The 25,646-nt window shown below is 40.0% G+C and overlaps 1 protein-coding gene across 1 annotated transcript in view; it reads right to left on the reverse strand.

Annotated features, from left to right (window-relative positions):
• Positions 1 to 25,646, reverse strand: part of CDH19 (cadherin 19) — a 225,734-nt gene that overhangs the window by 15,256 nt on the left and 184,832 nt on the right. The window contains 2 exon segments of the mRNA XM_030212600.1: positions 8,551 to 8,802; positions 23,161 to 23,278. Coding sequence (XP_030068460.1) covers positions 8,551 to 8,802; positions 23,161 to 23,278 — 370 coding nt within the window.

Here is a 25,646-nt window from a genome sequence, read left to right on the forward strand (position 1 = left end):
AGATGTATGCAGTGCTGTACAGTTGAACGTGAAGAGACAGTGGATAGGACTTAGGAGTTGAAAGCAGCATGCGCAATTGCAATTATAAAGTTGCCCTTTAGTGTGTTAAGAGAAAAAACAAAAGAACGGAAGAACTCAAAAGAACCAGACTCAAAAATATATGAAAAGCCAAATTTATTGCACAAGACCCTACACGGTCCGTGTTTCGGCCAAAAAGGCCTTCCTCAGGGTTCTAAAAAACAAAACATACAATACATCATAAAACTTAATAAATACTAACATATAAATTTAAAATAAAAGATAAAAGATCAATGATAAACCGCAAAGATGATATATTACTACAATGGTAAGAATATGAACCATAAACGTATAGAGATTTCTTATACAAATGGAGGGTAAAGGAAAAATGATAATGCAACCAAAAGACATATATAATAAATTATAATGATGCGACCAAAAGCAATCAGAGTAGATTTACATTAATATGTTTTAAAAAAAATTATTATTGAAAAATAAAATTGTGACATACCTATAAATTGACTTATACAAATATTCATATATACATCCAAAGGTTCATTCGAATTCGGACAAATCTAGACAAAAATATATATATAAATAAATATGCAAATATATGAGAAATAAATATGTAAAAAATATATTAACCACCGCGTTTGGTAAATGGCATGAGCCCTACAGATACGTGAACACAATTCAACTTAACAGTAATGTGTATTATATCCTTAAAGAAAAGCAGAATGAATTGTTACCACAAGCGTTTATGCAAAATGTACTAACTACTAAGAAGGATTGACATCCAAAGAAATGAACGTCTGAGTCGTTTCAGAATTTCCCATTGAAGAAAGGTAATATTCAGAAAATGCTGGTAAAATAAAAAGGTAAATAAAAATAGGTAGAATTAGAAACGTTGCAGACTGAAAGGTTTTATAATAAAGAACTGAGAAGTATATTTTCTCGGAGGATGACACCCTAGTTAAACAATAGTGTTGAACAGTGTACATGTATGTATAAAAACCTTGCAATGCACTATAAGCCACAGGTTACAGCTAAATTTGGTAATGAAAGTCGGTGAAAGTGTATGCTTATATCTAAAATGTATTGTAAAAAAGCGTTACCTACTGGTGCTGCCCGAGCTGATGCATAAACCTTGTGATCGAGATTAAAGTTAATATAAATAAAACGCTATAATTTAGAGTTCAAAACGACGTCCACCATTGATGGCAATATACTTATGTCCAATAAATATAATGAAAGACTTGCCTGCTGATCCAATCCAAGCTGATGCATAAGCCATGTAATCGAGATGAAAACCAGTGTAGAGAAAGCGCTGCAATTTAAAGTTCAAAGCGACGTACGCGCCGTGAGATGACATCTGACGTTAATGAAAGCCAATGGGAATCAAGACCGAGATCGTTTGAAAGAAAACAGGGTAACAGGACGAACTGTCAAAAGTAATCAATGACATGTATAGGCTATACGCTAATCTTAATTGTCCGCTTAAATAATGACTTGCATACAATACATTTTAGTGAATTAACAAGTAATATAATGAATAGGGTTGCACCGAGCACAGGGTAACGGGAATATAAGGTAACAAGGCAGCCTGTCAAAAGCAAACATTGTACGGTAATCACAATTGTCCACTTGAATAGTAACCTGTATGCGGTTCGTTTTGATGAATTGTGAGTAAGGCTGCAACTAGCACAAAGCTGGTTATATGTCTTGTATGGTGTGAACAATGAAAACCCAATTGTCAAAAGATAAAAAAGTGAAACAGAATGCAAGTATATCAGAACTTAAAGATGGACAGTATGGAAAAAGATTTTTATTACAAAAAATGTATTAGTTCTAACTCCTTATTTAAACCGTTTGGGGTTACTGTGTCTAGTTCATAAATAGCACGTTGTTCTGCTCTCAGCAGCATGCTGTCTAAGTTACCACCTCGCCAGCCTTTTTTAAGTGTTTTGAAGATAAAAATTTTATGTCGTCTAAATTATGTCCAGCCTCTATCCAGTGGTCCACCAAGGGTGCCGTCCTAAGTTGTCTCTTAATACAGCTACGGTGCTCTATAATTCTAACCTTAATCATTCTGTTAGTCTTGCCAACATATATTAGACCACACGGGCATAAAACTATGTATACCACATTTTGTGTTTTGCAATCACTGTTAAAGTTTAATTTGTAATGTTTTTGAGTCTTAGGGTGTATGAACTCTCGAAGGGTCAATGAATGGATGCACATAGAACACGTGTTGCAGGGTTTATGGCCATTTTTCGTTACTGCAGATCTATCCAATGTAGGGAGTGCCGATGGAACTAAATGATCTTTTAAGTTTGGATTTCTGGAAACGGCAAATATGGGTATGATATCCTTGAAACAAGGGAGTGTCTGTATAATGTGCCAATGTTTTTTGATGATATTTTTGAATTGATGGCTATATGAAGAGAACCGAAAATTGCATACAATATCAGGGGCCATCTTCAATTTGCCCCCAGTTTGTAGAAGTTCTTCTCTTGTTATATCGCATGCTCTGTGGAATCCTTTCCTAATGCATGTTTTAGGATATCCTCTCTTAATAAACCTATCTGAAAGAGATTTTGATTGTTGTAAAAAATCTTCTGTATTGGCACATATACGTTTGAGTCTCAAAAATTGACAGAAAGGCAAATTATCATTCAGAGCACGGTTATGATAACTTGTATAGTGTAAATAGCAATTACGGTCAGTGGGTTTCTTGTACAATGTCGTGGTTAGCCAATATTGATCTTTAATAACCAATACATCCAAAAATGGAATTCTCTCCATATTGTATTGCATCTTAAACTTCAAATTAGTGTTAAGACTATTTAGCCAGCCATGAAACTCATGCAGTAGTTCTATGTCCCCTTTCCATAGGATGAAAATGTCATCTATATACCTCTTATATAGTTTAATCTCTTGTTTATATGGATGATCCTCATAGAAGATTCTTTCAAATTTTGGATGCAAGGTTGAAAACTCTTCGGACCCCCGCCCCTGCCTCTGCCCGGTTGGTAGACGACATTCCCATTTTTAATTTATCACAACATCATCTCACAAATTTAGAAAATCAGATATTACGGAAGGGTCTTTCCTTTTCTCCCACATCTAATTATGATGCATTACAGACGCGCATTGATTTGTTCAAATTTCAGAGAAAACTACAAATCAAACAGTTTTTTTCCACTAGTCCCACCTCTTATACAGACATGTCTGTAGTAAAGAAACCATCTAAATGGATCCCTCCGGGCCCAATGGGTCCTATAATTAAAACCTTTTACGAAGTAGTGCTTAGAGATATCACTGATATAGAGTTGAATGGAACGAGAACTCCTTATCATAACTTGTCTAAAGAAGAGCATAGGGCCCTGAACTCCCTTGCATCCAATCATAATATAGTTATCAAACCAGCTGACAAGGGTGGGGGTCTAGTGGTCATGGACAGATCTTCATATATTGCTGAAATAATGCGGCAGCTAAATGATACTGAATTTTATGTCTGTCTACCACAAGATCCCACAGAATCTTTGAAAGGAGATATCATTGAAGTTGTAGATTATGCCAACAAGATGGGTTATTTAACACTCAAAGAGAGACAATTTCTGGTGAATGAACATCCTACCATCCCTACAATTTATATCTTACCAAAAATTCACAAGAGTATAGAGGATCCCCCAGGACGGTCTATCATTTCGGCCAATGGGTCCATTTTAGAGCCGCTGTCCATCTTTACAGATTTTTTTCTGAGACCATACATCCCCTTAATTAAATCTTACATACGGGATACAGCACATTTTATTAATATACTTGAAGAGTATGATGGCGATCTGGAGGGTGTAGTTCTAGTCATTCTAGACATAGAGTCACTATACACAAATATCCCTCAACTAGAAGCGTTAGCAATCATTGAAGAAACCATTTCTGATAGGCAAACCTACACTAGGATTCCCAACCGGCTCATTCTGACCTTAGCCACTCTAGCTTTGACCAAGAACTATTTTGCTTTCAATGGTAACTTTTACTTACAGATTAAAGGGACAGCCATGGGGGCCAGCATGGCCCCCGACATAGCCAACCTTTATGTGGCAAAATTTGAAAGAATCTTCTATGAGGATCATCCATATAAACAAGAGATTAAACTATATAAGAGGTATATAGATGACATTTTCATCCTATGGATAGGGGACATAGAACTACTGCATGAGTTTCATGGCTGGCTAAATAGTCTTAACACTAATTTGAAGTTTAAGATGCAATACAATATGGAGAGAATTCCATTTTTGGATGTATTGGTTATTAAAGATCAATATTGGCTAACCACGACATTGTACAAGAAACCCACTGACCGTAATTGCTATTTACACTATACAAGTTATCATAACCGTGCTCTGAAAGATAATTTGCCTTTCTGTCAATTTTTGAGACTCAAACGTATATGTGCCAATACAGAAGATTTTTTACAACAATCAAAATCTCTTTCAGATAGGTTTATTAAGAGAGGATATCCTAAAACATGCATTAGGAAAGGATTCCACAGAGCATGCGATATAACAAGAGAAGAACTTCTACAAACTGGGGGCAAATTGAAGATGGCCCCTGATATTGTATGCAATTTTCGGTTCTCTTCATATAGCCATCAATTCAAAAATATCATCAAAAAACATTGGCACATTATACAGACACTCCCTTGTTTCAAGGATATCATACCCATATTTGCCGTTTCCAGAAATCCAAACTTAAAAGATCATTTAGTTCCATCGGCACTCCCTACATTGGATAGATCTGCAGTAACGAAAAATGGCCATAAACCCTGCAACACGTGTTCTGTGTGCATCCATTCATTGACCCTTCGAGAGTTCATACACCCTAAGACTCAAAAACATTACAAATTAAACTTTAACAGTGATTGCAAAACACAAAATGTGGTATACATAGTTTTATGCCCGTGTGGTCTAATATATGTTGGCAAGACTAACAGAATGATTAAGGTTAGAATTATAGAGCACCGTAGCTGTATTAAGAGACAACTTAGGACGGCACCCTTGGTGGACCACTGGATAGAGGCTGGACATAATTTAGACGACATAAAATTTTTTATCTTCAAAACACTTAAAAAAGGCTGGCGAGGTGGTAACTTAGACAGCATGCTGCTGAGAGCAGAACAACGTGCTATTTATGAACTAGACACAGTAACCCCAAACGGTTTAAATAAGGAGTTAGAACTAATACATTTTTTGTAATAAAAATCTTTTTCCATACTGTCCATCTTTAAGTTCTGATATACTTGCATTCTGTTTCACTTTTTTTATCTTTTGACAATTGGGTTTTCATTGTTCACACCATACAAGACATATAACCAGCTTTGTGCTAGTTGCAGCCTTACTCACAATTCATCAAAACGAACCGCATACAGGTTACTATTCAAGTGGACAATTGTGATTACCGTACAATGTTTGCTTTTGACAGGCTGCCTTGTTACCTTATATTCCCGTTACCCTGTGCTCGGTGCAACCCTATTCATTATATTACTTGTTAATTCACTAAAATGTATTGTATGCAAGTCATTATTTAAGTGGACAATTAAGATTAGCGTATAGCCTATACATGTCATTGATTACTTTTGACAGTTCGTCCTGTTACCCTGTTTTCTTTCAAACGATCTCGGTCTTGATTCCCATTGGCTTTCATTAACGTCAGATGTCATCTCACGGCGCGTACGTCGCTTTGAACTTTAAATTGCAGCGCTTTCTCTACACTGGTTTTCATCTCGATTACATGGCTTATGCATCAGCTTGGATTGGATCAGCAGGCAAGTCTTTCATTATATTTATTGGACATAAGTATATTGCCATCAATGGTGGACGTCGTTTTGAACTCTAAATTATAGCGTTTTATTTATATTAACTTTAATCTCGATCACAAGGTTTATGCATCAGCTCGGGCAGCACCAGTAGGTAACGCTTTTTTACAATACATTTTAGATATAAGCATACACTTTCACCGACTTTCATTACCAAATTTAGCTGTAACCTGTGGCTTATAGTGCATTTCAAGGTTTTTATACATACGTGTACACTGTTCAACACAATTGTTTAACTAGGGTGTCATCCTCCGAGAAAATATACTTCTCAGTTCTTTATTATAAAACCTTTCAGTCTGCAACGTTTCTAATTCTACCTATTTTTATTTACCTTTTTATTTTACCAGCATTTTCTGAATATTACCTTTCTTCAATGGGAAATTCTGAAACGACTCAGACGTTCATTTCTTTGGATGTCAATCCTTCTTAGTAGTTAGTACATTTTGCATAAACGCTTGTGGTAACAATTCATTCTGCTTTTCTTTAAGGATATAATACACATTACTGTTAAGTTGAATTGTGTTCACGTATCTGTAGGGCTCATGCCATTTACCAAACGCGGTGGTTAATATATTTTTTACATATTTATTTCTCATATATTTGCATATTTATTTATATATATATTTTTGTCTAGATTTGTCCGAATTCGAATGAACCTTTGGATGTATATATGAATATTTGTATAAGTCAATTTATAGGTATGTCACAATTTTATTTTTCAATAATAATTTTTTTAAAAACATATTAATGTAAATCTACTCTGATTGCTTTTGGTCGCATCATTATAATTTATTATATATGTCTTTTGGTTGCATTATCATTTTTCCTTTACCCTCCATTTGTATAAGATATCTCTATACGTTTATGGTTCATATTCTTACCATTGTAGTAATATATCATCTTTGCGGTTTATCATTGATCTTTTATCTTTTATTTTAAATTTATATGTTAGTATTTATTAAGTTTTATGATGTATTGTATGTTTTGTTTTTTAGACCCCTGAGGAAGGCCTTTTTGGCCGAAACACGGACCGTGTAGGGTCTTGTGCAATAAATTTGGCTTTTCATATATTTTTGAGTCTGGTTCTTTTGAGTTCTTCCGTTCTTTTGTTTTTTCTGTTGTTTTTTACGGGAGAATTGGACTCTCTTTGTTGTTTCTTTAGTGTGTTAACCCATTTCCAAAGATTTTCTATGAGGCCGATAATGAAAGTGATTTAAGCAGGCAAGAGCCTCTCCTGCCCGCTTAAATCGTTTCTCGGTGCCTAAGCGAGGATATTCAGCGGCACTTAGGAACTGTTTTACAGAGCAGTGGTTAGTCCAACGTGGCCTTACCGCTTGCTCTTCTGGGACTACTACTGGCCCAACATGGCCGCAGGCAAAAGTCCAGCCCTGAGGGCTTGCCATTTCTGGGGAAAGCATAAACCCCCTGGAAATGGCCTGTGCAATGATAACATGGCGGTAATCGGGCATTGTTGTGCGCTGCCTGGTTACTACTGGGTTAGCATGGGAGCACTTATTGCCACCTCAATGGGTGGTGGTAATGGCTTCCCATCACATGACCATGGTTTACCACATGGCTATGTGTGTCTGGGGTCTTTTTACCCACTGCAGTAAAAAGGTCCCTGGTGTTTGGGAAAACAGCCCCCTGCCGCTAGCGCAGGGCCCTTTTTCCCGCAACTTGGTAAAAGGACAACTTAAGCGGACAGTGCCACTGAATATCCCCCGAAACCACCTAAACAAAAAGTGGGCAGGTCAGGGGAAGCAGTGGGGGGTGGCACTGGGGAGAAGCCCCAGGTTATGCAGGTGCCAACAGTATTCAGTGCCAGCACCCACATAGCTAAGCGGCTTTATTTAAGCCAAAAGGCCGCTTAGCTATGCGGGTGTCGGCTCTGAATATCGGGCGGGCATCCGCATAATTTTTTTTTGGGTGTAAAAAGATTTTTAAAAAGTCCCCGAGCTTTAATCTGTCCCAATGTCTCCTCTTTCCTTCCTCCCTTACCCCCACACTCGAGGGCTTTTATTTTCTGAAAAAAAAGAAGAACAAAACGTTATGCGGGCCGGACTGGCCTGATATTCAGCCCACAAAATTTCCACACACAATATTTGGCAACTTTTATAGAATTAGAGAGTTAATGCTGAAAATCAGTGCTAAGCTAATAGCCTTTGTTTCCCTGCTCTAAATCTTTAACCTCCTAAATTTAGGAGTTTTGTGAAATGTTAAGTATACCATAAAGGCATTCAGCTTTAGTAAGATTTAAAAGAGGATAATGTAGAAGCACAACTTTCAGATTAAGGGCCCTGTTTACTAAGGTGTGCTAGCTTTTTTAGCACATGCTAATGCTAGAGACACCCATATATTCCCATGGATGTCTCTAGTACTAGCATGCATTAAAAACAATAGCACACCTATAGCACCTTCTAACTAATTCCTCTTCTACCTCCAGTTTATTACCGACTGTATCTAAGATTATGTAATGACTATACCATATTAACACCCTGTAAGCCACATTGAGCCTGCAAAAAGGTGGGATAATGTGGGGTACAAATGCAAGAAATAAATAAATAGCATGGCTTAGTAAACAGGGCCCTAAGAAGACAAATACTTTGAATATTAGGCTCAATATTTTTTATTCTATATTATTGTACATTTCTTACCCAGTAATATGAAAAAACAAGTCAAAACAGCAATTGATGCTGCAGTGCTGAAACCCAGAAAAAAACCGAAGCCTCCATGCTTGCAGGACTGAGCATTGCCATCCTCGTCACAGTTACAGACAGCAATGGTGAGGGTATTGGTACTGCTGAGTGATGGAGTTCCATTGTCTGCAATTAAGATTTGCAGATAAAAGACAGTTTGCTCTTCCTGACTGAATCCATTTCTTCTTGTCAAAACTGAAGCTGTGTTATCTGAAAAAAATTACCAAAAACAGTACTCAGGTATATAAACTGCTTTGTGTAGTGTCTTATAAATGTACAAATATTATATATTCCAGGAGAACAGAAATAAAAATCAGCTAATTCCTATATACTATGGGAAATATTATACATCATAGAAGTGCCATGAAAAGATATGGGAGCAAGAACTGAAAAATGAAATTACAGATCTAATATTAATAATATGTAAACTAACGTTAAAATCATCAACAGTACTTCATGACTGGAAAATAGCCAAAATAATGTCAAGTTTCAAAACGGGTTCTGGGGCAATCCAGAAATTTGCAGACTGGTAACCCTGACGTCAATGTCAGGCATGACTATTATAAAAATACAATCAAAAAAAAAAAAAAACCCAAAAAACAAAACAAAATTATTGACCAGAAGACGTGATGTACTGAGATAGAATCAAAATGGATTAGGAACTGGTTAAAAGACTGATAGGATTTAAAGGGCAATTCTCTCAATGGAGGAAAGTAAATAGTGGCATAACACAGCAATCTCTACTGGGATTGGTGCACTTTAACATATTTATAAATGATCTAGAAATAGGAGCAGTGAATTTGCAGGTGACATGCGGTCTGTGAGAAATTGTAGGAGGACCTTGGGAGATTGGAAGACTAGGCATCCACATGGCAAATGAAATTTAGTTTGGACAAGTGAAAAACTATACAAAAAGGAAATAATTACCCAAATAATAGCTGCATAATGTTAGGTTCCATATTAGGAGTCACCACCAGGGAAAAGGATCTAGGTGTGATTGTGTGAGGCGGCAGCCAGAAAACCAAACAGAGGAGATTTTCTAAGCTATGCTAAAAAATTATTCCCACTGCGGGTCTTTCCCACTCGCTGAGGCCACTTTTAGCATGGCAGTAATGATTCCCATTAATTGCCTTGTGCTAATTTCCCCATTATTGTGTGGTCATTTTGCGTGAGCACTTATGACACCTATTTTCTAGGCAGTAAGGGCTCACATGCCAATCAATCAGAGGGTCTTTTACGTTTTTGCTTTGCACTAAAATTGTGGCATGCTAAACGTTAGAGACACCAATGCATTCCTATGGGCATCTCTAACATTTAATATGCCCGCAATTTTAGCACACGCTAAAAATGTGAGCGCGCCTTAGTAAAAGACGCCCTTAGTGTGCTGCAATGTGGCTGAGCTAATTGATTAGCACAGAACAATTCTTACTCTCCGCTCCAACACTAAGAAATAAATTTTAGCATCTGGGAAGCGTGCACCGATCCCAAAACTATTGAGATAGACACGGGGAAGCCACTGCTTGCCTGGGACTGGTAGCATGGAAAATTGCCACTATTTGGGATTCTGCTCGGTACTTCTGACCCGGATTGGGCACTGTTAGAAGCAGGATACCTGGCTAGATGGCTCATTAGTCTGACCTAACATGGGTATTCTTACGTTCTTATGTTATAACAACCACGGGATGCATGAGCGTGCCCCTTGGTAGTGTTTTTTAAGCTGTGGTTAGTGCTTACCACAGTTTAGTTAAAGGGCCCCAGAATGTTAAGAATTATTAGAAAAGAAATAGAGAATAAAACAAAAATATCATATTGCCTCTGTATTGCTCCATAGTGAGACAGAGGCAACATGAATAGTGTGTCACAATTCTGGTCCCACATCTCAAAAATGATATAGTGGATTTAGAAATGATACAGAGAAGGATGACCAGAACAATTAAGGGGTTGCAAGTCCTCTCATTTACAAAAAGGCTAATGAATTTATGGCTCTTGAGTTTAGAGGAGAGACTGCTGAGGGGAGAGGTTGCCAAAATCCTGTATGGAGTGCCGTGGGTAAATGTGAATCAACTGTTTACTTTTTAAAAAGTAGAAAAACTAGGGGGGCTTTTTACTAAACAGCAGTACAACAAATGTGCAGGTAGTATGTGCCAAAATAATCCTACTGCAGGGGTAATATGGATGCCCTGTGGTAGTTTTGTAGTTGGCGTACGCTGTTTCCCATGGTAGAAAATATTTTTCTATTTTCTACCACAAGGGCATTAACAGCAGTAATCAGCAGCGCGGCTACATTGGTGCACACTGCCTGATTACTGAACGAGTAGCGTGCGAGCCCTTACCACAAGTCAATGGGTGGCAGAAAGTGCTCAGGCAGTAAATAGCCGCCCACTACTTTTAATTTTAGCGCACGACCATTTACTGCCCCTATTTAAAAAAAAAAAAAAACATTTTCCCAGCTGTGGTAAAAAAATGGTTCCACATACACCAATTTCACACATCCACACTACTGCAGGCCACTTTTTAACACTGCATAGTAAAAGGACCCCTAGAGGACATAGCATGATGTCGCACAGTAGAACATTTAAAAAACATAATTGAAAAAAAATATATATATACATATAGTGGAGGAGTGGCCTAGTGGTTAGGGTGGTGGACTTTGGTCCTGAAGAACTGAGTTCAATTCCCACTTCAGGCACAGGCAGCTCCTTGTAACTCTGGGCAAGTCACTTAACCCTCCATTGCCCCATGTAAGCCACATTGAGCCTGCCATGAGTGGGAAAGCACAGGGTACAAATGTAACAAAGAAATTATATATATATATAAACTTAATTATTAGTGATTAATGTAGCTGTGTTTAAAAGAAAAGGTTTGGACAACTTTCTGGAGGTTTAGTCCATAAACTTATACCAAGAGGTAAGTAGCATATAATCTTGCTATTTTATGTGATTCTGCCAGGTACTTCCAGGTACTTGTTACATGGATTTATCACTGTTAAAAATAGTATAGTGGGCTAGATGGATCTTTGGTCTGATCCAATATGACAACTCCTACATTTTATTTTCCCACTAGACATCAATGACCATGGGACCCCAGTAAGAGCTAGGATAGGAGGATTGTTACAGGAGAGGACTCTGTGGCCATTAGAGGGGTTCCAGTTCTTTCTTGTTGCTGAGGTGAGGGGGGGGGGGGGTCAGATGTACATTTTTTATGGCAACAGCATATGATCATTAATACAAACAATGCAATGCCATTTTTATGTCTGCAGTAAACATAAGGGCACACTAAGACCACTTTTTTTTTTTGCCGCAACTTAGTAAAAGGACCTCCTAACTTACAACATTTTGTACAATTTATACTTTCAAGTGGTGCATAAATGTAAGTGTCCAGTTATATAATTTTCCTCCTTAGGGTTAATTTTCTAAGAAGCCATGTAGTTTCAAGCAACTAGAAGTTGCATAAATGGTGGTACTCTATTCCTTTATGCATGTCAGTGGGTACTTACATGCTTTAATGACCTCCTATAAAATATCAACAAGCAGAAATGTATACAGTGCTCTCTGATGACTGTATTTTTGCTGGCGGCATATGTATGGGTAGCATTTGGCCAGAGTGTACATGTATGGAAGAAAAACACAATTTGAAGTGCCTGTATACAAATGCTAGAAGCCTAAAATATAAGATGAGAGAGTTAGAGTACATAGCACTAAATGACGAGGTAGATATAATAGGTTTTTCAGAGACTTGGTGGAAAGAAGACAATCAATGGGACACTGTGTTAACAGAGTACAAATTGTATCACAGTGATAGATCAAATTGGAGGGGGTGGGTTGCACTATATGTTAAAAAGGGAATTGAGTCGAATAAAATAAACATTCCACATGAAATAGATAGCAGCGTGGAATCATTATGGATAGAAATTCCATGTAGGGTTGGATTATTCTTGTTTGGTTGTACTATCGTCTACTGGAACAGAATGGACAGATTAAGAAATATTTACAGAAATTATGATAGCTGGCAAATTGTTCAATATTACAATAATGGGTGATTTGAATTACCCCATTGTTGACTAGATAAATGTTACATCAGGGAGTGCCGGGGAGATAAAATGACTACTTCTTGGAGCAACTGGTACAGGAACCGACAAGAGGGAGAGCCATTTTGGATCTGGTCCTTGGTGACATAGTGCAACAGGTGGCAGTGTTAGGTCCCCTGGGAAACAATGATTATAGCATGATAAAGTTTGTGCTATTATCTGGGATGAATGCACAAAGGAAATCTACTATACCTACTTTTATTTTTTGAAAGGGCGACTATAAGAAAATAAAGAAAATGGTTAAAAAGCTGAACAGATCGGCAGGAAAGGTTTGGGCATTAAATCAGGCATGGACGTTATTTAAAAATACCATCTTGGAAGCCCAGATAAAAGGACAGAAGAGCGACCAAAATGAGAAAAGGGATGGAACTCCTCTCATATGAGAAAAGGTTAAAGAGGTTAGGGCTTTTCAGTATGGAAAAGAGAAGGATGAGGGGAAACATGATTAAGGTCTACAAAATCCTGAATGGTGTAGAATGAGTAGAAGTAAATCAACTTTTTACTCGTTCCAAAAGTACAAAGACTAGGGAACACTCGAGGAAGTTACATGGAAATACATTTAAAACAAATAGTAGGAAATATTTTTTCACTCAATGAATAGTTCTGGGACACTTTTCCGGAGGATGTAGTAACAACGGTTAGTGTATCTGAGTTTAAAAAAGGTTTGGATACGTTTCTGCACAGTTTCTGCCAGGTACTTGTGACCTGGCTTGGCCACTGTTGGAAACAGGATACTGGGCTAGATGGACCATTGTTCTGACCCAGTATGGCTACTCTTTTGTTCTTATGTTATTTTCATATGTGTTTAAATCATAGAGTATTATAATTCGGGTGTGTTCATCCAGGGACAGGCATATACCCAAGCCATAGGGGTGACATAAGTGGTTGCCACTTGTGCTACTATTCTGTAAAGAAATGTAAGTTCCTACTGTTCTTTATAAAATATGCTTAAAATAGGCACCATAGCCATTGCCAATCATCTGTGTTCTCTTATAGAATGATCCTCGATGGGACCAATTTTAGAAGGATTGTGGAGATGGGGAAATGAAACATCCAGGTCAGGATATGCACAGTACCCTCTGTATCTTACAAAGGCTCTGCCAAACACAGAGCTTCTTGTAACATAAGTGTGAGGAAGTGCAGGAGTGCAAATCTAAGTTTTCCCCCATTCCATTGGGAGCAGTGATTGCAGACATCTGTACATAGGGACAAAATAGGAGTTTCTATACCTCACAGGTATTTGGAAGCAACTTTCTCAAATTGCTGCTCCCATTCTCTATGCACACCCATATCACCCTCTCCAGGCATCCAAATTATGCTTCGGATCAGTGAGGACTGTAGCACTCCTGTATAGCTCCACTGCCTCTCACTTGAGCTGTATCATCTAATGGTGCCTCTGAGCTGTCTGCAAAGGGAAGGCAAGTCTATGCTACAGCTTGAGTTTTATAGGACACACTGACAGCTCACAGGATGATATTTGGCTCAACATGGTCTGTGAGGTTTTCAAGTGCTATAGCTGGTCCATGCAAGGAAAGAAGAATTTCCAGTCATAGTGCAAGAAAAGAACCTTTTTTTTTTTTCTTTTATTTCCCTTTTCTTAAATCCATAATCTGTTTATTGAAGGCAGCCTACCAAGCTGGTGGTTGCCTGAATTGACTGTGCCTTAAATGTAATCTACTAGGCTAAAAGCCAGTGGCATTCCTAGGCTGCCTGACACCCGGGGGAAGATCGCCCCTCCCCGCCCCTCCCCGCCCCCCTTGGTACGCCACTGCTAAAAGCCTTCTTTATTCTTTAAGGGAAGGTGTGCTTCCCTTAAAGAAGCAGTTAAACCGGTAAAAGGAAAAGGAAAATGTATTTACACTGGTGTAATATACAGATCATCTTCACAATCAGAAGAAATGGACAGAGACTTAAGATATCCACAAGATAGCTAGGAAAAGAGAGGTACTACTGATAGGTGATTTTAATAAGCCAGATGTTGACTGGTATGTCCCTGCTGTGGAGTCATCTAGAAGCAAATGGATTTTGAATTCTCTACAGGAAGAATTGTTTCAGCAGCAGGTAACGGAACCAAAGAGAGATGGAGCTATTCTAGACCTGCTGCTTACAAATGGGGAAAATGTTTCTGATGTTACGTAGGGAGATCATTTGGCATCTAGTGATCACCAAATGGTGTGGTTCAGTATTACAACAAAGGAAGACAGGGCTTACTCAGGATTGAAGGTCCGAGAATTTAAAAAAAAAAACCTAACTTTGCCGAGATGGGGGAATTTCTCAAGAAACAGTTGAAGGAAGTAGATCAACAGTTGGCACAACTGAAAGGAGCTATTTTAAAGGCGACAAACCTTTATGTTAGAAAATTACACAAAAGTAGGAGGAAATGAATGCCGATATGTTTCTCAAAAGTTGTAGCTGAAAAGGTAAGGGAATGAAGGTTAACTTTCTCACATTATAAAATGACTCAGAAAGAGGGAGACAGGCAAAAGTACCTGGAAAAGCTAAGGGAAGCTGGAAAAGTTGTTAGGAAAGTGAAGAGACAAATGGAAGAACAGATAGCCGATACAGTAAAATTGGGGGACAAGACCTTTTTCAGATATGTAAGTGACAGGAGGAAGTGCCATAATATCACTGTGATGCTCAAAGCTGAGGGGGAGGAATATGTAGACGCTGATAAGGGTAAAGCTTAATTGTTTAACAATAATTTATGTTCTGTGTTCACGGATAAAAGGCCAGGGAAGGACCACAGAAAACAAATCCAAATGGGGATGGATGTATGGTAGGCCGGGACCAATTCACAGAAGACTGTGTTCGTGAGAAGCTAGCTAAACTAAAAGTAGACAAAGTGATGGGGCCCAATGGGACACATCTGAGGTGTGCTCAAGGAACTTAAAGAGGTTCTGGCGTCTCCACTGTCTGACCTCTTCAATGCTTCCTTAGATACTGCAACAGTCCTGGAGAAGGGCAGATGTGATCCCTCTGCACAAGAGTGGAAGTAAGGAGGAGATTGGGAACTACAGGCCTGTCAGTCTGACCTCGGTGGTGAACAAACTAATGGAAACGCTTCTAAAGCGGAGGATGGTGAGATTATTCGAATTGAATGGACTGCAGGACCCGAGGCAGCATGGCTTCACTAGAGGCAGGTTGTGTGAGGCAAATCTGATTGATTTCTTTGACTGGGTAACCAAGTAGTTGGACGTGGGAGGAGTGCTAAATGTGGTGTACTTGGATTTTAGCAAAGCCTTTGACACTGTTCTGCACAGGCAACAAATAAATTGAGTGCCCTCGGTATGGGACCTAAAGTGACTGGGTCAAAAACTGGTTAAATGGGAGAGACATAAGGTAATGGTAAATGGAACTTGCTCTGAGGAATGGGATGTTATCAGTGGTGTGCTGCAGGGATTGATCTTCAGGCCTACTCTCTTTAACATCTTTGTGAGTGATATTGCGGAAGGGCTGTCTGGTAAGGTTTGCCTCTTTGCGGATGATACCATACTTTGTATTAGGGTGGAAACCCCGGAAGGTGTGGTTAGCATGAGGAAAGATCTAGTGAAGCTTAAATAATGGTCAGATAATTGGAAACTACATTTTAATGCTAAGAAATGCAGGTCCATGCACTTGGGTTACAAGAATCCAAGGGAACAGTACAATATAGGGGGTGTGAAGCGATTCTGTGTACAGAAGAAGAACGAGATTTGGGAGTGACTGTGTCTAATGACCTTAAAGTGGCTACACAGGTAGAAAGTGCGACAGTCAAAGCCAGAAGGATGCTTAGGTACATAAGGAGAGGGATGACAGCAGGAAAAAAAGAGGTGATAGTTCCCTTGTATAAGTCTCTGGTGAGGCCCCATTTAGAGTACTCCATGCAATTCTGGATACCGCAACTACAGAAAGATATAAACAGGGTAGAATTGGTCCAGAGGGCGGCTACAAAATTGGTAAGTGGTCTCCAGTGATGTTAATATACAGGAGGAGAGCCTTTTTCAAATGAAGGAAAACTCTGGAATGAGAGAGCATAGGGTGAAGTTAAGAGGAAATAGGCTTAGGAGGAATCTAAGAAAATAATTTTTCATGGAAAGTATGGTGGACGCCTGGAATGGCCTTCCGGTGGAGGTGGTTTAAACAAAGAATGTGTTAGAGTTTAAAAAAGCATGGGACAGGCACATGGAATCCCTTAGGAAAAGGAGGAGTTAGTGGTTACTGAGGATGGGCAGACTGGATGGGCCATTTGGCCCTTATCTGCTGTCATGTTTCTATGTTTCTAGGAAGAAGCTTGTCTCTTTATGATAACCAGCTTTCTTTCTTTGGTTGGCAGCTAAACCACAATGGTTATCAATAGATACATGGAGGCTCTGAAGAGAATGGGAGATGTACTTTCCTGATTTTAAGTGGAGAAATAACCTAGTGGTTAGAGCAGTGGGATGAAAATCAGAGCATCTAAGATTCCAGTACCAATAATGAGTCTTTTCATCTTATGCAAATCACTTATTTTTGTCATTGTCTCGAACAGAAGTTTAGATGTAAGACCTCCAGGCAAAAAAAATTACCTGAAAGTAACTATTACTGAAAAGATGTCAGCCAAATAATAATAAGAAGAATTATCCACTAACCCTACCTCCAGCTTTCTGTGATCTGTCAATGGGTATGTTTGTTGACTCGTGCCATCATGAGTTATTCAGTAGGGGTGTGCCAGTTTCTTATATTTTAATGTCATCAGTAGTCTACATTATACTTTAATTCTGCTTTCAAAAAAAGGTATATGATTGCTAAATGGCAAATAGCATAAAAATAAAAACAATGAAAATCTGCAGTTGAAAAAAAGCACATACAATGTATCCTCAAAGCAATGGACTATATGGGAGTTTCTGTTCTGAAAACAAAAAACAAAATAAACAGCTGTTCCCGAAAGCTCCCCCCAATAATATTCAACCCTTGAAGGCCATCTCCCCAAGAACATTCTACCTCCCAAAAAGCCCCAACAAAATAATTCCCCTTCCCCAATAACCCCCACCCCAACAAGAACATCCATATTTCTCCGAAATACTCCTCTCCTAACATTATAGATCCCCAGGGCCTACCCTAAGGATTGCCTGACGGTCTAAGATAGGGTGAGCAAGAGCAATCTCAAGTCGCTCTTGCCTATGCCAGCACCATGGTAGTACCATGAGACTACCACTGGAAGTCACAACTGCTAATTTGAATCTGGAGCCAACACAGACAGGAGAATCTGGGAATCACTCCTAGCTACCCTACCCTACCCTAGACCAACAAGGCATTCTTAAGGTAGGTCTGGGGGGACCTACAGACTGGTGGTGAGGTATTTGGGAGGGAATGGACGCTCTTCTAGGGGGGTGGGGGAGTTAGGAGGGAGGGGGCACACCACTGTCTACTGTACCTAATATCCATTGTTCAGGTGTACTTATAGTCAAGAAATAATTGTCAAAAAATGTGCTTATGATAACTTAAAATAAGTGATGGGTGCAGAGCAAGAACCATCATAGGTTTTTCCTTACCATAGTCTGTTTCCTATTCATTCTCTAGTCATACAGTACATTTTTATTTATTGGGATTTATTGTGAAGAACAATTCTTTAATCTAGGTGCCTGAATGTATGCACCCCTTGCACACCTAAATGTATAGAATATTAGTATAGTGCATTCTCACTATTCACAATGGTACGGCTCATAAAAAACTAGGGGGCATGCAATGAAGTTACAAAGCAGTAAATTTAATACAAATCGGAGAAAGTTTTTCTTCACTGAATGTGTAATTAAACTCTGGAATTCGTTGCCAGAGAACGTGGTAAAGGCAGTTAGCTTAGCGGGGTTTAAAAAAGGTCTGGACAGCTTCCTAAAGGAAAAGTCCATAGACCATTATTAAATTGACTTGGGGAAAATCCACTGCTATTTCTGGGATAAGCAGCATAAAATGTATTGAACTTTTTCATGATCTTGCCAGGTATTTGTGACTTGGATTGGCCAGTGTTAGAAACAGGATGTTGGGCTTGCTGGGCCTTTGGTATATCTCAGTGTGGTAATATTTATGTACTTATAAACATAAATTCATGAATACTGCCAACTCCAGACTTCGCGCCTTCTGTCTCGCTGCACCCTACGCTTACTAAAGTCTCCAATTACCTATTACTGGCTAAATCCAGAGGTCTCTATTCCATCCTCATTCTTCTTGATCTTTCCACTGCTTTTGACACTGTCGATCACAGCATACTCCTCGATACCCTGTCCTCACTTGGATTCCAGGGCTCTGTCCTTTCCTGGTTCTCTTCCTACCTCTCCCTCCGCACCTTTAGTGTTCACTCTGGTGGATCCTCTTCTACTTCTATCCCTCTGCCTGTCGGCGTACCTCAGGGTTCTGTTCTTGGTCCCCTCCTCTTTTCTATCTACACTTCTTCCCTTGGTTCATGAATCTCATCCCATGGCTTTTCCTACCATCTCTATGCTGATGACTCCTTTCTATTTTTCTACTCCTGATATCTCACCTTGCATCCAAACCAAAGTTTCAGCATGCTTGTCTGACATTGCTCTCTGGATGTCTCAACGCCACCTGAAATTAAACATGACCAAAACCGAGCTTCTCATTTTTCCCCCCAAACCCACCTCCCCACTCCCCCCGTTTTCTAATTCTGTTGATGGCTCTGTCATTCTCCCTGTCTCCTCAGCTCGAAACCTTGGGGACATCTTTGACTCTTCTCTTTCCTTCTCTGCTCATATCCAGCAGATCGCCAAGACCTGTCGTTTCTTTCTTTACAACATCCGTAAAATCCGCCCCTTTCTTTCCGAGCACTCTACCAAAACCCTCATCCACACCCTTGTTACCTCTCGTTTAGACTACTGCAATCTGCTTCTTGCTGGCCTCCCACTTAGTCACCTCTCCCCTCTCCAATCGGTTCAAAACTCTGCTGCCCATCTCGTCTTCCGTGAGGGTCACTTTACTCATATTACCCCTCTCCTCAAGTCGCTTCACTGGCTCCCTATCCGTTTTCGTATCCTGTTCAAACTTCTTCTACTAACCTATAAATGTACTCACTCTGCTGCTCCCCAGTATCTCTCCACACTCGTCCTTCCCTACACCCCTTCCCGTGCACTCCACTCCATGGATAAATCCTTCTTATCTGTTCCCTTCTCCACTACTGCCAACTCCAGACTTCGCGCCTTCTGTCTTGCTGCACCCTACACCTGGAATAAACTTCCTGAGCCCCTACGTCTTGCCCCATCCTTGGCCACCTTTAAATCTAGACTGAAAGCCCACCTCTTTAACATTGCTTTTGACTCGTAACCACTTGTAACCACTCGCCTCCACCTACCCTCCTTTCCTCCTTCCTTTACATATTAATTGATTTGATTTGCTTACTTTTGTCTATTAGATTGTAAGCTCTTTGAGCAGGGACTGTCTTTCTTCTATGTTTGTGCAGCGCTGCGTACACCTTGTAGCGCTATAGAAATGCTAGATAGTAGTAGTAGTAGTAGTAAAGTCCATATGAGAAAATAGGGATTAGGTTCCAGCTATACCTATGTTTCTATGAAACAGCGGAAAGTGAATAATTATTCCTAAAGGAAATACAGGGTTAAACTTGTGGCCAACAGCAGAAACAGACATGTCAGAATGAAGCTCATCTAACACACTTACGGGCCCTTTTACCAAATGGTGGTAAAAGGTGGCCCACTATGGCAGCAGCGCGTGCAATTACCTTGTGCCACGGACACCTTTTACCACCACCGGTAAAAAGGCCTTTTTTTTAAAGGGCCAGTAAATGGCCATATGTTAAAGCCATGCAGCCATTTACTGCTGGAGCGCTTACTGCTTCCTATTTAATCAAGCAGCACACGCACTGCCCGATTACCACCAGGCACACCCCTAGTGCTAGAAAATGCAAGGTATTTTTTAGCACCAGAAATGGCTTGTGGGAAAACCGGAACTGTAAGCCAGCAGTAGGGCCGATTTGCCACACATTGAGCCGGTGGTAGCCTTACCGTACTTTGGTAAAAGGGCCCCTTATCTTGCCATTAAAACAGATTATATGTTTCTGTCTCTTAGGATTAGACACTTGGTGGCCATTTCCAGAAGCAAATGCCAAAAACGCAAAAGTGAAATCAAAATAAAGCTATTTTGATTTGTGTGTGTTCATGAATACACAAACAAAGAGGTGTGAATGCGAACTGCAATCTCTATTCACACCTCCACAGATGTGTGAAATAGCAAATACTGATTGCGTAAATAGAGAGAATGCACTTTACTTTCATGTGCAGCTGCACACTTAGTGGTAGCAGGGCTCCTAAGAGCTATTCTGCAAATACCTGCTTAACTTATAAAGCACATATTTGCAATTAAAGGCTTTCACCTGGGCAGAGCAGTAGGACAAGGGCAGGACCAGAGCCGCCGAGAGACTGGGCCAGGCCCGGGACAAGGCCGCCCCCGGGCCCCACCCCCACCCGAGGTCGCCGGGCCCCCCTCCACCCACCACCAGGCCCTCTCTCCACCCCCAGGCCCTCTGCACTGATGTTAAGCGCCTCACCTTCGAAAGCGCAGCAAGCAGCGGCAGACCACTCCTTCCTTCCGTGTTCTGCCCTCGCGGAAGTTACATTAGGTGAGGGTGGGACATGGAAGCAAGGAGTGGTCTGCTGCTGCTTGCTGTGGTTTCAAAGGTGAGGCGCTTAAGTTCAATGCCAGGGAGCGATGGAGGGCGGGCGGGCCGGACTACGGTGGCGGCACCAGGCCCCCCCCCCCCCGGAGGCTCGGGCCCGGGGAATTTTGTCCCCCTGTCTCCCCCTCTCGGCGGCCCTGGGCAGGACTCCCAGTTACACACATAACTTACAGAATACTTTAAATTGCATGCATCCCTATTGCACCTGGATGCCTACACACACACACCAGGTTTATGGCTAATGTAACTGAGTAACAAAATCCTTTCAAGAATAGTTGTATTAAAGATATAAAAATTAGGTATGACAAATTCCTTTAATCAAAATTTAAATTTACACCCTTAAACAATCAAATGTATGAATGCCTGGTATCTTATCCCCATTTACACAATATCTGTTTTAACACCATAATCATAACGTATATAGCTTAACACTTAACACTCATAGGGCCCTTTTTACAAAGAGGCAGTAAGCCCAAAGCAGGCTTACTACTCGCTAAACAGGAAGTACTGCCAGGCTACCACAGAAGCCGGTGTTACTTCCCACCCCAAGCATGTGTCATATACGGCACTACAAAAATATATTTATTTTTGCAGCACCAGGGTGTACCCTGTGATAACCAGGCAGTGCCACATAATGCCCGGTTACCGGTGGGTTAGCGTGGGAGCCTTATTGCCACCTCAATGGGTGGCGGTAAGGGCTGTCCCCGAAATGGTCGTACAGCAAGTGCTTTACTTGTCGCACTGCCATTTCCTGCAGAAAAGAAAGACTGCCCTTTTACCAGCTGCAATAAAAGTGGGGCTTCAGCACATGTAAAAAAAAAAAAAAACTACTAAAACAAATTTTTCCACCACCAAATGAAAAAAAAGTAAACATTTACCAATTTTACTTAAGTCCACATAATAGAAAGCTAGATGTTTCAAAATGGAGATAGTCATTCAAAAAGGAAATTTGTTTAAGAAATCTGCTCGATGAATACCCTATTATTTCATATATTTATATAACAAGAGAACTGATGTTAACCCCTCTATTAATTTTAGCTGATAGAAAAGTTGTTAACTGGGCTGGCTCAAAAAAACCATACTTTGTTGACTGATATTTAACTACACATTTACACGGAAATCTCAAAAAGAAAGTAGCCCCTAATTGTAAGACTCCCGGTTTCAAAAGAAAAAACTGTTGACGTCTTCTCTGTTTATTTTTGGAAACATCTGGGAATATTTGGATTCTCTGTCCCCAAAATAATTTTTCTTTATTTTTAAAAAATAAAGACAATTTTTGTCTGTAGTTAGAGCAACTGTAGCAATTCATGTTGATGGTATAACTGTGTCATTACTCGAAAATTCTATAATAGCTGAAACATTTAACTCTTGAATTTCTCGATTTTGTTGTTTGAGCCATTTTTACAGTTTTTTTTTCAATCATTTAAAAAAAAACTTTTAAACATTCAATTAATTTATTTTAACATGTAAAATAAATGATAAATATTCTAATGCATAGGCTATTAGAAATTAAAATTATTATGCATGCAGCACGTGTTTGATTGCATGCTAATGAACAATATTCACGCTAGTAAATGCATATCCATATTGTTTGTTTAAAATCAATATTAAGAGCTCCTTTTACGAAGTGGCATTACTGATTAGCATGTGCTGAATGCAAAGAAGTCCATGGGGAATTGAATAGGCTTCTTCGTATTTAGCACATGCTAATTGGCAGCGCTGCTTCATAAAAGCCAGTTGAACGTAAGTAAATTAGCGCATAAAAGTCAAGCCTCATTCTTGAAATTTCAGAACATTTTGCAGCATGATAAAATAGTTGCCCTACCTTGGTTATCTCTGATAGTAAAATTTGAGTTATTTATGTCTTCTGGAGCCAGAGTGAAATAAAAATGGTGACCCTCCACTGGGTTATCTTTGTCCACTGCACTGATGGTTTTAATTAACTGAAAATAAACAAAATAGATATAAGATTCAGGGGCCCCTTTACTACGGGTTGATGAAATCTGGGCTTAGGGCATGGGAAAGTCCTGCATTAGAACACATTAAAAGCCCCTTTTATCAAGCTGTGGTAAAAGGGGGCCTGCGGTGGCATCAGCATCTGAATTTGCCGTGTGCTGAGGCCCCCTTTTATTGCAGAGGGTAAAAGGTTGTTTTCAGCACCAAAAAAGAAATGGTCCTGCACTAATCACAGGGGTTGATGTACGGCTATTTTCTCAGGGATCCCTTACCACCACCTATTGAGATGACAGTAAGGGCTCCCGTGCAAACCCGGCAGTACAAAAGTAAAAATTTTATTTTTGACTCACCATAAATGGCACGTGCTGAGGGTGGGAAATACAGCTGGGCTCCTGTGGTAGCCTAGTAGTAGTCCCGATTTGGTACAGTTTGTAAGCCCTAAGCCCGGATTTAACACAACATTGAAGACAGTTTTGTTTTGTTTTTTGGCAGAGTGTGTGCTAATGTTTCATAACATTACATTACTTTGCATTGTGTTGTATTTCTATGCAGTTAATACCTTAAAGTTCAAAATGGTTTACAAACTAAAAGCCATACACTTGGAAATCACATTGAAAGGTTTTGCTGCCTTTAAAGGCAGTTGCTTCACCCAAATGGATGAATGCTACTTTTAATGGAGTGCTAATACAACAGTCCTAGAGCAACCCCAGGTTTACTAAAAGCAGGGGATAGATACTTCACGTTCCCAGGACATCCTGCACTTTTGTTCCAAACTCACATAGAGGGGCATTTTCGAAAGAAACGTCTAAGTTTGAATTTGGACGTCTTTGTAGAATGTCCAAATTCAGAGGAGGGGAAAAGGTCATTTTTGAAAAAAGATGGACATCCATCTTTGTGTTCGAAAATACCTTGGACGTCCTTGGATTTGGACATCTTTGATTTTCAGCCATTTTCGAAACCAAAGATGTCCAAGTCTAAAACATCCAAATTCAAGCCATTTGGACGTGGGAGGAGCCAGCATTTTTAGTACACTGGTCCCCCTGACATGCCAAGCCAGCAATCAGGCACCCTAGGGGACACTGCAGTGGACTTCATAAACTGCTCCCAGGTATACAGCTCCCTTACCTTGTCTGTTGAGCCCCCCCAACCCCCTCCCCCCAAAACCTACTACCCCAACTGTACACCACTACCATAGCCCTTACAGGTGAAGAGGGGCACCTATATGTGGGTACAGAGGGTTTCTGGTGGGTTTTGGAGGGCTCACTGTTTCTTCCACAAATGTAACAGGTGGGGGTGTGTGGGCCTGGGTCCACCTGTCTGAAGTGCACTGCACCTACTTCTAAACTACTCCAGGGACCTGCATGCACTGTCATGGACCTGAGTATGACATCTGAGGCTGGCATAGAGGCTGGCACAAAATATTTTTAATTATGTTTTTTGAGGGTGGGAGGGGGTTAGTGACCACTAGGGGAGTAAGGGGAGGTCATCCCTGATTCCCTCCAGTGGTCAACTGGTCATTTTGGGCACCTTTTTGTGCCTTATTCATAATAAAAACAGGTCTGAGTGAAATCGTCCAAGCTTTAGTCCTGGACGTCTTTGATTTTTTCCATTATGACTCAAAGACATCCAAGTCTTAGGAACGCCCAAGTCCCGCCTCAAACACGCCTCTGATAGGCCCCTTTGAGATTTGGACATCCTTGTGACGGATTTCTGAGAAAGACGTCCAAAATCAGATTTTGATTATACCAATTTGAATGTCTCTGTGAGAAGGATGTCCAAGTGCCGATTTATGTCACTTTTTGGACGTCCATCTCTTTTGAAAATGAGCCTGATAATATCTTGGTGATGCCAGTTCTACTGGGTATCACTGGGGCTGATGAGCATTTGAAAGAAAGCCAACAACACTACAAGATATCAAGATTGGCATGAAGACCCCACATAAAAAAAGAAAAGCACAGAGTACCAGCAGTGGCATGAAGATGCCAAGATACTGCGAGAAGGCACAAACAGGGTGCTAGTTTGCAAATGATGAAGCACACCATTGTAAGATGGCCCGTTATCTTTCTTCTACCGATGGTCTTCTGACAGCAAATGTACTCTACAAAATGCTGATCCTTAAGCACTGTAAAATGCCTTCACATTCTAATATTTGCCCCATTATAGCTGGTTTCAGGAGAAGCTGCTTATAGTAATTTGGAGTCTCTGTCCTGAACTCCAAGAAGCAACAACAGGAAAACTACAGCAAAAAGGGATTCCATCTCATCTATATAATATAATACTATTCTCCTCAGAGCTGTATTTGAGGCTGTTCAGTAGTAGCTCCTTGGTGACAGGGGACAGTACAGCTTTATAGTC

Source organism: Microcaecilia unicolor, chromosome 1 (assembly GCF_901765095.1).
Source record: "Microcaecilia unicolor chromosome 1, aMicUni1.1, whole genome shotgun sequence".
Taxonomy (NCBI): Eukaryota; Metazoa; Chordata; class Amphibia; order Gymnophiona; family Siphonopidae; genus Microcaecilia; species Microcaecilia unicolor.